At 34.6% G+C, this 15,809-nt stretch overlaps 1 protein-coding gene across 6 annotated transcripts in view; it reads left to right on the top strand.

Moving 5' to 3' along the window:
• The window catches only part of SNX13 (sorting nexin 13), a 73,666-nt gene extending 58,634 nt beyond the window's left edge, over window positions 1-15,032 (top strand). For 4 of the 6 annotated variants that reach the window (XM_074836837.1, XM_074836808.1, XM_074836818.1 and 1 more), the window contains 8 exons: window positions 1,563-1,670; window positions 2,555-2,665; window positions 3,920-4,081; window positions 5,255-5,326; window positions 7,796-7,941; window positions 9,689-9,757; window positions 10,892-11,004; window positions 11,473-15,032. In XM_074836837.1, the coding sequence (XP_074692938.1) occupies window positions 1,563-1,670; window positions 2,555-2,665; window positions 3,920-4,081; window positions 5,255-5,326; window positions 7,796-7,941; window positions 9,689-9,757; window positions 10,892-11,004; window positions 11,473-11,720 (1,029 nt within the window). In that variant the 3' untranslated portion in view covers window positions 11,721-15,032. Of the gene's footprint in view, window positions 1-1,562; window positions 1,671-2,554; window positions 2,666-3,919; window positions 4,082-5,254; window positions 5,327-7,795; window positions 7,942-9,688; window positions 9,758-10,874; window positions 11,005-11,472 lie in introns of all 6 variants that reach the window. The other 2 variants (XM_074836828.1, XM_074836815.1) reach the window with 2 other exon arrangements.
• Window positions 15,033-15,809: the final 777 nt, after the last annotated feature.

Here is a 15,809-nt window from a genome sequence, read left to right as displayed (position 1 = left end):
CCTCCTAAAATGAAAGAAGAAAAAATAGAGACTTGTAATTCACCAGCTGGTACAAAGTAGAACCTGCTGACGTGAAAAAGTGTCGAAAACGCAGTGCTTTTAAAAGAGGAGGGTGAAACACTTTTAAACCCAAGCCTTTGGAGAAGTCAGATTTGACTGCGTAACCTTTGAACTAGTCAGAAGTGTTGGATTACATCCCTTTACCCTGTTATTAATAGAGGGGCCTAAAGAATAAATTCTGTGCAAGTAGGTTAGCATTGTAAAGTCACAACAGTAATAAAAATGGTAAAGGCTCTATTAGAAAAGCAAACATTGTGTTGAATATTTGGGTTAATTATAAACAAATTTTGACTTTCCTGTGAATTTCTGATTATCTTAGTGAGCTGTCATTAAATTTGAAATACCAATTTTTGAACTCTTCTTCAAATGGATTTTTTTTAAATTAATTCACTGATTTGAAGAATCCCTGACCTGTTGAAACAGGTATAGCTTCCCTGACCTTATGGTGAGTTAATATTCTGCTGATACGGGGCAGTCATTTAAAACTGACCTACCAGTAAATGACTAGAAAAAAATGGCAGAAGCAGAAATTTTCAAAATATGAAAGCTCAGAAATTTCTTATTGCTAAATCTGAGTTCTTGAATTTGCAGAAGATGGAAACATTATCCTCCAACATTAAGACTGCAAAAAGTAAAGCAATTGTTGTGCTTCATTGTAGCATCTCAGAAACTCTCAACAATTTTGCTTTGACAATAAAGTAGACATTCCTACAGAGTTTATGGGCACAGGAATGTCACTGATACACTGAGCATCCTTCATGTGTGCTTGTCTGAGACCTTTTTATTGACATGTTAAGAGTAAAAATTAGAATCTTTTATTTAAAATTAATAGGAAGGGCAGAGATTATTGTTTATCTTTTTCAGAGAAAATAGGTACTTGATCCAAAATGGAATTCAAGTTAGCTGTGCATAGTACCTGTATGCACTTTTTTCCTTAAAGTACGGAATAGATTCACAGCAGTTTCTTTAGTCAGTAATGTAATAGATAACTACTTCAAATAGTATTTATATTTAAAATACTGGTTTTTCATTACGTTGTTTCTGACAAGTATCATTTCCGCAGTAGGTTTGATCAGGAGAGGAAAGGGTAGATGTTTTAGAAAGATTTGCAAGTTCTCTTGCTGTAGTCTTATAACCCTACTAATGTTCACACAAATAATAATCATAGATCTTGAGCCTAAACCTTTTTGAGCTGTGCGATGACAGGAATAATTTGCACACTCTATTAGTCTGTATTCGAAAGTGAGTATCACGTGTGTGTTCAGAAATTAAATTTTGCTCTTGACAGTCTCATGCAAATTTTCGTGCATTTGTTCTTGACAGCCTACCTTTCATTTTGGTTTCTCCAAGGAATCTGAGTTCTGAGCTTGATGCAGAAATTATTTGTCAGGTATTACATGGTAGATGACAATAGTTGAATATAATGAGTATTATTTCTGAGCTTATATGGTGATTTGAAACTCTCTTGAAAACAGAACAAAAAAATATTTTCTTTTTTCTAGTTTGAAAACCTTGCAAATATACTGAAGCTTCCTGGCAAAAAGACATTTAACAATATGGACAGAGAATTTCTGGAAAAGAGGAAAAAAGATTTAAATGCATATTTGCAGGTAAGTTGTTAGGTTTTTCTGATTGTGTTCTAGGTTGCAATTCCTTTTTCTGAGGCAGAAATTTGTGATCATGATAGCAGGAAAAAAAAAGTTGTTCTAGGTGGTATATAGTCCTAAATAGTATACCATAAGAACTTTCTATTATCTAATAAATTTGCCTTTTCTTTGCTGTTTTGGTTTATTCTCAGCTGGTTCTGTCCCAGATCCTCTGGTCTGGTGAGGTTCCTGCTGTGTTGGTTTTGAGCTCTATGCCACTTAATTTTCTTCTGTCACACTCATGTTTGTGGTTACTTTCTCTTGTGCTGTTGCATAAGGATTGGTGTGGCACCTGCTCCAGCGGTGTAGCACAACCACACAGCTGCTCCACTCAGATATGGCCTGTATCAACCCAACTAAAGGAATTCAGTTGTCCTACTTCAAGGGACTTTCGGGTCATTTATCACTAAAATATGTTGAGCAACTCAACAGACACGTTAACAATAAAAAATCAAGATGAATAAAACATGGTGAAATCTGATTATTCTGTTTTAGAGCACTAATACTTTTTCCTTTGTGAGATATATGCCCCGTTTTTAATAGCAGTATTTTTTTCAGTCACAGCTATTTTTTTTTTCTTGGAGTTTTAGAAGCCATTTGAGTGGTCATAAAGTTGCGTATTTTTCTGTGAGATGCTATAATATACTAGTCAAAATTATGGGAATTAACAAGAAGTATGTTGTTTCCATCTTCAGAATAGTGTAATGTTAGAATAAAATTGAGAGAATGAATGAGAAAATACATTGCAAGATGTAGTGTCTTTGTGCATGGTAAACTTCTACTCAGCTGAATGGTACGGCTTTTTCATTATTTATTAAAAAGCATCTTTTAAAAATTATTTTATTCAGCTCTTGTTAAATCCTGAAATGATGAAGGCTTCTCCAGCTTTAGCCCATTATGTGTATGACTTCCTGGAGAATAAAGCATACAGCAAAGGGAAGGGGGATTTTGCACGGAAGGTAAGAATATTTTGCACTGTCGGTGGAACTTTAGAGCGTTCATTAGTGCAATGATTTCCTTAAACAGAGATGTTGAACTGATATTGAGCAGCTATGTAGCACTTTCAAAACAACTTACAAGTGAGTTGCTTTAATACTTTGCGTGGCAAAATATGTGGGGACATATAGAACCAAAATTTACCATTTTTATAACGGGTACATTTATTTGTATGACAAGGAAATCAAATTTTGAAATCAGACAGTGTATTGCACCAAGACTACTTGAAAAGTGTGTTCATTGAAAGTTACTTTCTGTCAGACATCTGTGATTTTTTTTTTTGTAGTCTCATTCCTGCTAATTTCTTTTTTCAGTTCTTTACTCTGTATTTGCTACTGTTACCATGCTCTCCACTCTTCAGCCCAAAAGATGAAATGCATTTTCCTTCAAAAGCAGCTGTTACGTATTTAGCCGTTGTAACCAGTCATTGGTCAAATTGAGCTCTGAGCTGTGCATCCTTTTTAAGCCACCAGAACTCTCTTCAGACAAGTGATTGTTCAGTTGACCAGTTTGTGTGGGCATCTGCTTTGCAAATATAGCTATTTCTAAACTTCTAGTGATTTTGATATAAAAAGCATCTTCAACTGTATTGTTGTTCTGCCTATGTTCCTTAAATATTTAGCAGTGAAACAGTTAAATATTTCTTCAAGGTGTAAGATTTGATTTCCAGCTTATCAGGTGCTTCGTGGGCATCACACTAGTGTTTGTGCCTTTGTTTGGACTGAATTTAGAGTATACACTGAAAGAAAAATTGTTACAATTCCTATGGAACTATTTTATGTTTTTAATTATACTTGCCTTGATATTAAAGCATATTACTCCAGTGCTGTTCAAAAGAGGCATATTTCAAAGATGGAAGAGTTGAAAGCAGAAGTGAAACATCTGGAATTAGGAAGCTTGGAAGGGAGAAATGGCATTGAATGGAGAAGAAAAGGAAAATAAATTCAAGCTAAGCAAATTTGAGAGATGGGAAATGGAAATGACTCAGAAAAAAGATCTGCTGAAAGATGTAAATAGTTACAGTAGGGCTGTAAGGAATGAGAAATATAAATGAAAGCGAAGCTAAAACTTTACTCTGCATTCTGTAATGGAGTTAAGCAATTTGAGTTTTTCTTTATATTATTGTCCTCTGGAACAGTGTGATACCTCTCATAGTGTATTAACATACTGGTGTCCTCATAGATTATACAATTCTGGTTAAACATCTTCCCCTTCAGATGGACACATTTGTAAACCCACTGCGTAACTCTATGAGAAATGTATCAAATGCAGTCAAGTCTCTCCCTGACAGCCTGGCAGAGGGAATGACTAAAATGTCAGACAACATGGGTAAAATGTCAGAGAGATTGGGACAAGACATAAAGCAATCATTTTTCAAGGTAAGAAAATATTTGGCAGTTAATGCATACTACTGAATTAATAGGAGATTAGCTATCAACTCACTTAAATTTATGTTGTATACTATAATGAAGAGTTAAGTCATTAGACAGGAAAGCAATCTGGTTTATAGCTATACCCTTTTAAAACTGTTCAGCGGTCATTATAGCACAAGCATGGAGTTACCTGTGCTATTAAGTAACACATTAAGATGGCATCTACAGTCTGTTACAGCAGTCCTTCTTCACTTAATTCAGTGCAGCCACTTGAAGAATGAGTCACTGATTTTCTTATTTTTTTACCACCCATTCTCATAAAGATAGTTTGCTGCATCTGCTGCTTTCACTAGGGGAAAAAAACCCCCATATATTATGAAACTTAGAATAAGGAGATAGCTTCTCTTCTGCTTATTCCTTGCTGAATTCTGTTTTTAATTACATTTTCTTTCTGTCTTTCCTGCCATCTTTCCTCATCTCTTCTATTCCTAAAATGTAATACCTTGGAGGTGAGGAATGGTAGCAGGGCATGCTATCTAGAAGTCTTATGAAAGTAGTAATCTTCCTGATATGTCCATTTTACCTTCCTTTCCCTTGCCCTCCTCTGTGTGTGTGTAGCTGTAAGGTCTGTGATCAGGGATTGTTCTGTTTTGTGTTACCAAAACAGTTATATGTGGCAGATATAGAGCAGCAACCAAGATGAGTTAACCCTTAAACCATGAAAGGGGCAGAGGGGTTTTGTTTGGTTTTTTTCATTACTTGTGAGATAAAATGATTGGCTCTGAACTTTGTCATTGCTGGTGATTTCCCTGGTGTGTGACTAACAATGTATGTGCAGTTTATATTCTCAGGGAAGTCCGTGACTGGGCAGGACTTAAGACCCAGAGGTGTTTTTAAGATCAAGAGGTGTTTTGCAGTTCAAACATTAGGCACTTGAGCAAATACATGTGGATTACCTTAAAGGTGTTGATAACTTTGATAGCTGTAGGAGAATACCTACAGGCTTGATTTGTTGAAAGGTGAAAGGACTACTGTGTGTTTGTCTGCAGTAGCATGCAACTGACTTGACCAAATATTTGGTTTTCATTTTCATAACCAAATTGATTATGAAAATTGATCTGATCTATTGGTATTCTAAAGTATTTTTTACTTCATAAACATTACCTTTTTTCATTGTAGGTGCCTCCTTTGATCCAGAAGACCTATTCAGATCCTGACCATTGCCGTGTTGCAGCACCAATTGATGACAATGTGAGTCTGACATTTGTCCTTTCAAAGTGGACTCCTCTAAAACCAAATCAATGAGTTGTTACTTTATGCTAAACTACGTATTTATTGGTTTCTGATATTATACCAGACACTTAAAAACCGTTCTTAAGTTTTTAAAAAGAAACATATGCTTCCTTCTAAAATTTAATCTTTATTATTACTAAAATGGTTTGCACAACAATGGAATAACTTGAGTATACATGGTATTGCTTCTGTGTTTTGTGGGTGAGGGTTGGTTTGTTGGGGTTTTTTCCCCTCCTCCCTCCAATTTCTGTCTGTTTGAAGATAGTATGGGAGCAGACCACTAGCTTGGCATTTCATGGATTCTGATTTCTAATGTGACCTTTTAAGGGGCATTTGTTTAATGGATCAGAAGTAGTGTTTGCTATGTTTTTATGGAAGAAAACCTTCAGAATGTTTTCCTAAATAATAAACTTTTAGTATGTGGATACTGAAAATGTATAAAGTAGTAATATTAGAAACTTGAAAGTGAAGTTTAAGCTGTTGATGTTATCATAACCTATGGTATTTTGCTATTGTGTTGATTGAAACATTGATCATATATGTGAAAACAATTGGAAAAAAACTTTTATCTGTAAGTAGGACAGAAAGGCCATAAGATTACCAGTGATTATACGCAATTTGCTATGGCCATAAATCTGCACCTGCTCTGCCCTTCATGTTTCGGGCATTTTGGTCACATCAAAGCAATCCACTTTGTCTTCCTGTGCATAACTGCTGTGATGGCTTGGTGGATGTATTTCTGCTCAAATAACATAGCCTTGAGTTCTTCTGAGTTTTCTTTTTCACGATTATTTTTTGCTATATCAGACTGTATCTGTAAATTTCTAATTTCAAATGTGTATCTGATATTCCTGAGGCTTCTGTTTTGCCCAGGCAAAACAAAATCATATCATTTAAGTATATGAGCAACTTCTCTGCAAATATTGCATTGATCTTCTGTAAAATGAATAGAAGCTACAATTCTTGATAGCTTCTAAGTTAACATACCAGGTGTTTCTGAAAGACAGATTTCAAATGTTTTAAAACCTGTCAACTGCTCTTTTAAGATACATTGTTCACAACTTATAGTCTCCCAATCAGATAAAAAATTTTTGAATAGAATTTTTTGTGGAGAAACAGTACTGTAAAAGTGAGGCATGGATCTATAGAATCTCCAGCTGTATTATGAATCCACTGTCTGTGTTCCAGTTGTCTGTGAAGATGTACTTGTGTAGTCCACCAAAAAAATGTCCACATAGCTGTGAGATCTTGCTACTTCTTCCAGTGTAGGATTAACAATAAAATAAACTACTACTCTTTCAGGTAGAGCTGTATCACATTTCAAATACAAAACAAAATTCTTAACATTGTGCTTAGAATGTAAAAATCCTAATTAAAAAAAAAAAAAGCAGAGAAATTGAATTGAGTCTTTAAATAAATTTTGCTGAGGATATAGTAAGGTTTTAATTCTAGTTTATTAGTCTATAAAGTTTTAATAATATGAAGTTCAAATAATGAATCAGTCAAAATCAATTTGTTGTATTTGAGGTAAATATTTGTGTTCTCTTGTGCAATACAACTGTAACTCTAAATGCTGTCTTTTTGTGCAATAGCTTAACAATATGTAGGCTTGTATTTTCGCATATAAGCAGGCCATGACAAGCTGCTGTTGTTTCTCTAAGGAAAACATTAATAACAACTAACATTAAAATCTAATACTTTCATACTACAGAATTTAGTAAACTGTCCCTCAAATTTTAATATTTGAAAAAATATTGAAGCTACTGCAAGTGTATGCCATCCATCTTTAAAATCTTTACATAGTTATTGAATCCTCTGTTTTAGGATTTCCATAAAAGATGTTTTTTGCAAGCCAATCTGTGTAACATCTTCTATTAAATAATAAAATTATGATGCTTTTCTTAATCTGCAAACATAAAAGCACTTAATAGCCATGTAGGTTAGAACAGTATTTAAATAAAAGGCAGCTCATTGCAGTGAGGTGTCATTGTTCTTAGAAGGTTCTGAATTTGGTGCTATGCATCTATAACAAAAAGATGCCAAAGAAAAGCTCCTTCCAGAGTTTTCATGTTAGGCACTTGGAAGCACAGCTACCAAAGGAAGAGGTCAGGGACAAGCTCTCTCTTTAGGACATACTTGCTTGTATTAGCTTTGTTCAACTTTGAAATAACTGTTTCTTTTTATCTTCTTTTAAAAATTCAATGTATTTAAGCCTAGTTTATCTTTAATTTTCAATCTGTCTTCACTGTTAGTGACATTATAGAAGATTTAGAGAAGATTTTGTATTACAGTAAAGTACAGAGCAACATGTTTCTGTCATTGTTCTGCTTATACTGAAGCATTTAACCTGTGAAGTAGCTACTAAAACTGTAGCTTTCTTGAACTGAAATAAAAATTTACTGATTATACTTCTTATCACTTGATCAGGTGGATGACAATATTCCGCTGAGAGTAATGCTCCTCCTTATGGATGAAGTCTTTGATTTAAAGGAAAGAAATCAGTGGTTAAGAAGAAATATAAAAAATTTGCTTCAACAACTTATTAGAGCAACATATGGTGACACAATTAATAGGTACTGCTTTTCTTATATAGAGCGATCATGTAAGTGAGACTGTGTAGACTGTCTGTAAATCGTTTTTGGTATTACTAAATCATCGTGGTTTAGACCTGCATGCATTCCCCTTTGAAGAGGATCAGTAAACCAAGTACAAATGTGGTGTAAAATGGAGATAAACACAAAACATTGCTGAAAGACAAGTTCCAGTAACTCTTATATGCCAGAGAACTTCCAAAAGAACTTTCAAATATCAACAAGAGTTCTCGTTTCTGTGAATGCAACTTAATACTGATGGTGTCTGTGCTTTTTGCACTGTGTTTAACACTGTATTAACTTTTTGTTAATGGTATTTGTTACTTTCTACACTGTTTCTATCTCTTTGATGCCACAAGTGATACCCTGGCACTATCCAGTTACGTGAACTGTACTGAGTTGCTATGTTAAGTTTTAGCTCTCGCACTTTAAAAGATGGAGGTGGGTGGGAGGAAAAGGACTGTTCTGGGGTTTGTTCTGCCCTCCATGTTCTCTGTAATTCACATATACCCTTTTTCATGCAAATGCAAAGCAAATTAATAGTGATAAGTAAGTAATGTTTCTTGCCCCCAGCTTAGAAATCTACTGTTTCCAGGCTTTCCCGTCTAATAATTTGTTTCTGGAATGTAAATAAAAATACAGAACAAAAAATTTCTAGAAACAGGATTGGCACTAAATTGTCACTTTGGTTTAGTGCTATGAATCAAAAACTTAATTTCTGGCAGATGAGTAGTGGTGTCCTATTACTTTTTCAAGTCATTCCTCACTGTATCATTACTTCTTACCCTTCACAAGTATATTTTTGATGTTTTCATCATCACTGTTAAATGTATAGACAGTTCTTGTGGTACAGTAGTGATGCAGCCATATAATAATAATAGCACTGGGTGTTTTTCAAACAATTCCTTGTGGCCATGTGGCAACTATTTTTGAGACCTGTGCTTCCAAAAACATGCTGCCCTTCTGAATAACTCTGACTACCTTTTGCTGTTTTCAGATTGTAATATAACTGTCTGAGTTTGTGCCCAGGCTGCTGTTTTCTTATTGTAGAGATGTGCACAGAACTACTTTGCTTCTGCATTTGGAACTATTCCAGATACTCACAGCCTCCTCTGGTTCAGCAGTCTCCTAGCAGATTCTTGGGGCTTAATGGCATTCTGCAGCAAAATTGTTTTCCTGTTTCTTAGAAAACTAAATGCAAATTATGTTTAGGGAAGTAATCCTGGGATTATGGTGGTACACAGGTGCATATATCACTTTTGTAAACATATTAAATTTGGATATTGACCTATGTGTATGTGTTGATGAATGAAGGTTAAAGTTTATGATCAGTCTGTATCTCCTGTTAAAGGTTATGAACAACTGCATACTTCAATATGGTAATTTGAGATTTTTAAGTAGATTCTTTGCTTACAGAAGCAGAACTTGAAGAGCGCTTCATGAAGATGAGTGCTCTACTAGTAGAACACTTACCTAATGCTGATGAGAGATGCAACATCAATTTTCCGGCCTGCTTAGTTGTCGTACATTTACTCAAAAAAGCTTCAGCTTTAAGAGTTATCAGTGAGCTTAGATTTTTATCTTGAGAATCAGTGCTTGCCTTTCCAGTAGAAGCTACTGATGCAGTTGGAGAAAGCTGAAGTTATACTTTGTTTGCCCTAGAGTGCTCTTTTAAATGCTATACTTACTTGTTCTCTGTTTTAAAAATTAAATGTTGCTTTGATTTTAGAAAAATAGTTGATCATGTTGATTGGATGACATCTCCTGAGCAAGTAGCGGATGCAGTGAAACGCTTCAGGTATGTCTTTTATCATAGGTGTTAAATATGAAGTGCTTGCCCAATTGATGTCTAATATCTGTGTAGCCTTCCTATTCTTTTTATGTGAGGAAATTATTACTGTACAGAATTCCAGTTGGAGCATACACTGCTTTTTTATGTGTTAAATGAGGGGAAAAGTAATTGTCACATGAAGAAAATTTTTGAGTTTTCTCCTCTTCCTTAAAAAGTTCTTTGTTAACCAGCCTAGAAGAGCTAGGGTATGGGTATACTTATGAATTTCATCATATTACTGGATGAAGTGTCTTCTTTACCTTGATGAAGACATATATATGCCTTGCCTTAAAAGGCAAACAATTATTACTAGAGAAGACCCTAGCTCTAAGCTAATATGTTTTGCATGTGGACAGATACAACAGAACTGAAGTCTGAGTTTGAAAGTATCAAAGGCTCTGTCATTCCATTTCCTAAAAGTCTTAATGGCTTCTGCAATGCTGTTGAGCGAGAGTCACCCCGCTTGCCTTTTTTTTTTTTTTTTTTTTTTGATGGTGTGGAAGAGATACTGTAGAATAACCTATTAGCCAAAGGATCATACTTCACAGATACTCTGTTATTCTTTAATAAATGCAAGTAAGAATGTGTTCTTTTTACTCAGAAAAAGAATATATCATTCACTGAGGCAAAACACCTTTTTAGGTAGAGGCATGCCTCTTGCATTGGGCTTTATACTACACTAACTACTTCATCTCAGCTTTAGTTTGTTGATAGGTTAACTGCTGTCAGAGATCTAATGAAGCAATTAGTAGACCTAAGCCTAGAGTCTGTCAGTGGCAATAGAGCCTGGTAAAAATAAATTTTAGGTATATTTTATGTAACAGCTATGTGGTATTTGAATGTTTTTGGTGTGTAATAGTTTCTTTAATTTGATTCTTCTACTAAAAAAGTATAGGGTAGCTACTAATAGCTTGAGTGTGTTGTACTTATTGCTTCTGATTTGTTTTTTGCCATTTCCCTTTTCTAATACTTGAAGTGTGTGTTACATTGTGTGCAAATTACTTTCTTGTATTTATTTTATGAGAAAGCTTTGAGGGATTAAAAAGAGCCTTTCACTTGATAAAATTTTAATGTATTTTGACAGACTTGCTTTTGTTACAGAGATGCTTTTTGGCCTAACGGCATTTTGGCAGAGACTGTTCCACGGAGGGATAAAGCTATTAGAATGAGAACAAGAGTGGCAGGGAAGACCAAATTACTGGAGGTAATGCCAGGTAAGTGAGTCTGGGATTCAAGCCTAATATTTCTTACTGGAATTAATGTCAGTATTCTTATTGATTGTTGAGGTATTGAAAAGAAATGTTGACATATGAACTGTATTTACATTAAAAAGGTTTTTAATTATTAAAATGCTGAACACTTGTATTGTGACTTTGCAACTATAATTCTCTTAGAATCAACATGATACTTAGTTTCACTAGAGAATTTAAGTTTACCTGCATTTCAGTACAGCATGATTTCATGTAAAATAACATGGATCCACATACATAGTGTAAAAGTGAAGTAATTTTCAGAAATCCTTTGTGCTGTAAGAGAACTTTTAGTTGAATCATGTTATGTGTAATAAAGACACTGTTACTTCAAATTACAAGCTACATAATTTGAAAGACTTAATATTCAGTTTAAGTTTATTGTTAACACACAAGCAGAATTAAACTTCTGTGTAACTTTCATTTTTGTAGATGAACTGAAGCACATCATAGGCGCTGAGACAACACGGAAAGGCATTCTTCGGGTCTTTGAAATGTTCCAGCACACTCAACTGAATAAGAGAATGGTGTATGTGTTTCTGGAGAGATTCCTAGAAACCTTATTTCCACAAAATAAGTTCCATGAGCTCTTCAACAAACTGCATTCACGGTCAAAGCAGATGCAGAGGTATAAGCAGAGACTACATTCTACTCAAGCGCCTTCCTTGCAGAAAAGGTGACACTTCAAACCTACTAAGCTGGTGTATGTTTGTCCAAGACTAATTACTTGGGCAGATTCTCTGGGGCTTCAAACTCACATGCTGTTATTTCTGCACCAGTCTTCTAGTGTCACATATTAGATTATTAATGCATCTGTAAGACCTGTGGATCTTCTCATCTTCACTTGTAATTCAACCACTACCAGAAGGGTTTGTGTGTCTTAAATGATTTGGTGCGTCTTCATGCAACATTGAGAAGAATACTGGCCCAATATATAAGAATGCTGATTCCTTCCATTCCTGAGTTGATGTTTTGCCAGCAATGAAAAGTGCCAGACTGTTCAAGTAAAGCACAACTGTGGTGATACAATGGAAGAAAAGGATGTTTTGGCACTGGGAGATAGTGCAATGTGTGAGAATCAGGTGGAATTGCTCTACGTTATGACTGTCGAGGCTGTAGGGCTCTTATAATGTTCCTGTAAAGGTTGAGATAACAGGAAAAGAAGTCTCTGGAATAGCAGGTTCATAGGAGAGGGGAGAAATGGTTATAGCCCCATCATAAAAGTACATTTATTAAAGAAAAATTGAGGTTATGTGGCTTTTATGCCACATATACTTCAACTTTCATGTCTTGAAAAATAAACTAACGCTAGATCTAATGGGAGTTTTAGTCAAGGCAGAGGTGCAGTAGAAATAAACCCTTTATTCTGATTATTCTGTAGCTTTAAGGGCCATATTCTGCTCTTATAGCACCTGGCATACATTTTTCATGTAACTTCAGTGGCGAAGGGGCATCGCATTTATGTTCAGTTGGCCTGTTTGAACATATGTCAAGTTGATAGTTGTAGAAGGAAGGGGGTACATGTTTCAAAGAGGGTAGACATCATGTAAGAAGATAAGGAAACTGCACTAAGACACAGTTTACACACAGCTCCCCACTAAAATTTGAAACTTTTTTGCGTGTGAAAGACTGTCTTTCTTAATTGAAAGATTCCTGACCTTTTCAGTGTGTAAGCTCCACGGAAAAATACTAGAATTAGTTTGTTCCTCACAGGTAAAGGATTTCATTAGTCATATGCAAACACTTGGAAGTTCCTGAACGCATCTCAGTGTATATATGAAAATAAAAAGGAGATAAAACTACAATATTTTTTTAGATATTTTTTTTATTTTTTGCATAGAGTAAAATTTTAATAAAAATTTGACGTCGAGGCCCCACATTCATCTGTTTAGTTTCCTTTAAGAATTTTTGTCCAATTAAAAATAAAGTTACAACTGAAAAATCCTGTTTGGCCACAGCATATCTCAGTTTGTGTTTTCTTTTTCATATCCCCAAGTGTTCGAGCACCACTATCCAGGTGAATAGAAAGTAATCCTAGAGTCTGTTTTTTTGGGTGTTTTTTTTGAATGCTAAACACAGGGTAAGATACAGCTGTTGATCAAGGATCCTTATAGTAATTTGTGTCATAATGGGAACAAATGATCCTTTTATGTGAGGGAGGAACATAGACCTTTTATGAAAGCATTCTAAGAGAAGATAGAAGGCTCTCAAAGGACCTAGTTAAATTGGCTGAAGCCTCTATATAGATCATTTTTTCTCATGGACTCTATTAATGCAATATAGCATTTTATCATATGACTTAATGATGATCGTATTGTACTGTTAACATTCTCATACAGTATGCATGGGCTCAAGTGCACTTGTTTTTTTTCTTTATTGCAGAACTAAATACTGTAAATTAAGTCCCTTTCTTTTATAATCCCTAAGAAGATAAGTTGGTAAATATGTAAGAAATCTCCCCCCTTCCTCTCTGCAGGTTCTGTAGAAGTGTGATGATTAAGTGCTATTGAATTTAACAAAATTGTTGAGTTCTGTATGAAGTAATCAATAGCCTGCTCCTATTGTTTACATGCCTCTATCTTCCTCTGATGTCAGGGCGCTCCAGCATACCTGACATCTGACTGATGAAAGATCGTTCAGCAATTGTTCTTGGCGATACAGTAAATATATCATTGATCCTACCAAATTCAATTTATGTCTTTTAAATCACTGAATTTGTTATGCAGTATGAAAGTGGGAAGTTGAAATACTGTTTTGTCAAATCTGTGGAACCTTTTATCTATCTGTAGGTACCATGAAAAATTTTAAGAGAATAATGACCATGTGAAAATTTGGGATTTTTTTAATTATCTGGTACATTTCTGTACAAAAATAAAATAATATCTCTAGGAATGTGAACTGAACATAATATGCCATGTTTGTTAAGTCATTTTACTTAATGAATTTATTACATATATATACCTATACACACATTTATATACATGTGTGTGTATATGTTATATATGTATTGAAATTTTGTCTTCTGCATTTAATTACAGAATGTGGCTTCCTAATTAAGTGGTGCCTGTTGGCTGGCAAGAATCATCAGAAACGAATACTTTTTGTTCAAAAGAGTTTGTGTGTATCTTTATTTAAATGGTTTTGCTGTTGACAATTTAAAATATCTGCCCTGTCCACCCATGCAGCCTATCATCCTAGAAAGTCTCCAAAACTGAATGTTAATGTACAGCCCTTAAGTGTTTGGGTATATCTTCTGGCCTTTGGGTGCTGTGACTGGCCGCTGAAAATTGTGCCATTGTCAACAAATGCACTTGTTTTAGCCTTAATTATTTTTAAGAGAAAATGAGCAATTGAATTTTTCATTTGGTTCATCCTCAGGCTTGTGCTGCTGGTGTTTGCTAGAACTAAACGGTAAATTTTAAGTGCTATCAGAATGTGTACCAAAATAAAAATATATGAATTCCACAATCTAAATTTTAATTTTGTGCAATATTTTCATTTAGTGCATGTGTATTTGAATAACTGTAAAATAAATGAATTTTTAATGTTTTGAAGTCTAGGTTAAAAATGTCTTCTCAGCTGAACAATTTTGCATTTTGTTGTTGCATTTATTTAAGGACTTGTTTTAAAAGTCTTATTTGTTACTCCTTTGTTAGTTCCCTTGTTCTCAATGATCCTTGCTCATCTGAGCAAAGCTCATATATTACAAGGGAAAAATCTGAAGAGCACATCTCATGAATATAGCTGTTATAAATTACTTGTGCATATCATTGTACAGTAAGTGTCAGCTGTGTGCCTAACTGTTCTATTGATGCTTTTTCCCTCCCTTCCCTCTCCTCTCGTTTCCATAACAAAGAATGGACATGAAACAGGCTGCCATGGTCACTTCTACTGAATGGCAGAGGACTCTAAAATTTTTTTTTTTTGGAGTTTGCATTTACGTTCTGTCCAATAGAAAGCTAAAAAATTACACTAATAAAGTATTAACAGGATTTTTATGAGTCTCTGTTTATTTTAAAAATTACTTTCTCACTAGCAGGTACGAATGTTACTCACATCTGGAAAAAAATCACTAAAGACAAAAATACTGCTGTTAAAGAAAACCATCATTCCTTGATTTTTTCTTTAAAAAAAATACTTTATAAACTGGTTTTGCTTTTTAACAAATTAGTCTCTACATTCGTTTCAACCAGCATTTGCAGAGTGTCCTGTATTTTAAAATGACTTATGCAGAAACAGTGGGATTGTATGCTGTAGGAGTGGTTTTATATTGTGGGGTTTTTTTGCTCTCTGGCTTTTCCCCCCTGGGTTTATTCCTGCAGCAGCTGGATCTACCATGGGAGTACAATTTTTACCCTTGATATATTTTTTCCAGCTGTTTCACATTCATCAAAAAAATGTCCTGAGCTACAGAGATGTTAGTTCTTTGACCCTAGGGTAAAGCATTTACCACTTTCACTAACTTACACACTTTTGCCACAGGATATAGACAGATCTCAGGAATTTCACTAGCTGATTGCAAGTTCTTATTTGTTGAAGCTGTTTTCCTAGGATAATTTCATGGAAAGAAATTCACTCCATTATATACTTACTTTAAAAGTCCTAAAATTATCTACCATTTGCTAAGTGAAGGTAATATGCATCTGTGGTTATTTAACTCTCCAGTCTATCATTATCTGGTTTATTTTGGTTTTGATGGCTAGTGAATGTGTGAGGATTGCTTAAGTTTTTATAAAGTTGAGTAATCAGCATCATTCTGCATTGATTTA

The sequence above is a fragment of the Strix aluco genome, chromosome 1 (assembly GCF_031877795.1).
Source record: "Strix aluco isolate bStrAlu1 chromosome 1, bStrAlu1.hap1, whole genome shotgun sequence".
Taxonomy (NCBI): domain Eukaryota; kingdom Metazoa; phylum Chordata; class Aves; order Strigiformes; family Strigidae; genus Strix; species Strix aluco.
The sequence above is the reverse complement of the archived record's forward strand: the minus strand, read 5'-3'. Positions and strand labels throughout refer to the sequence as shown.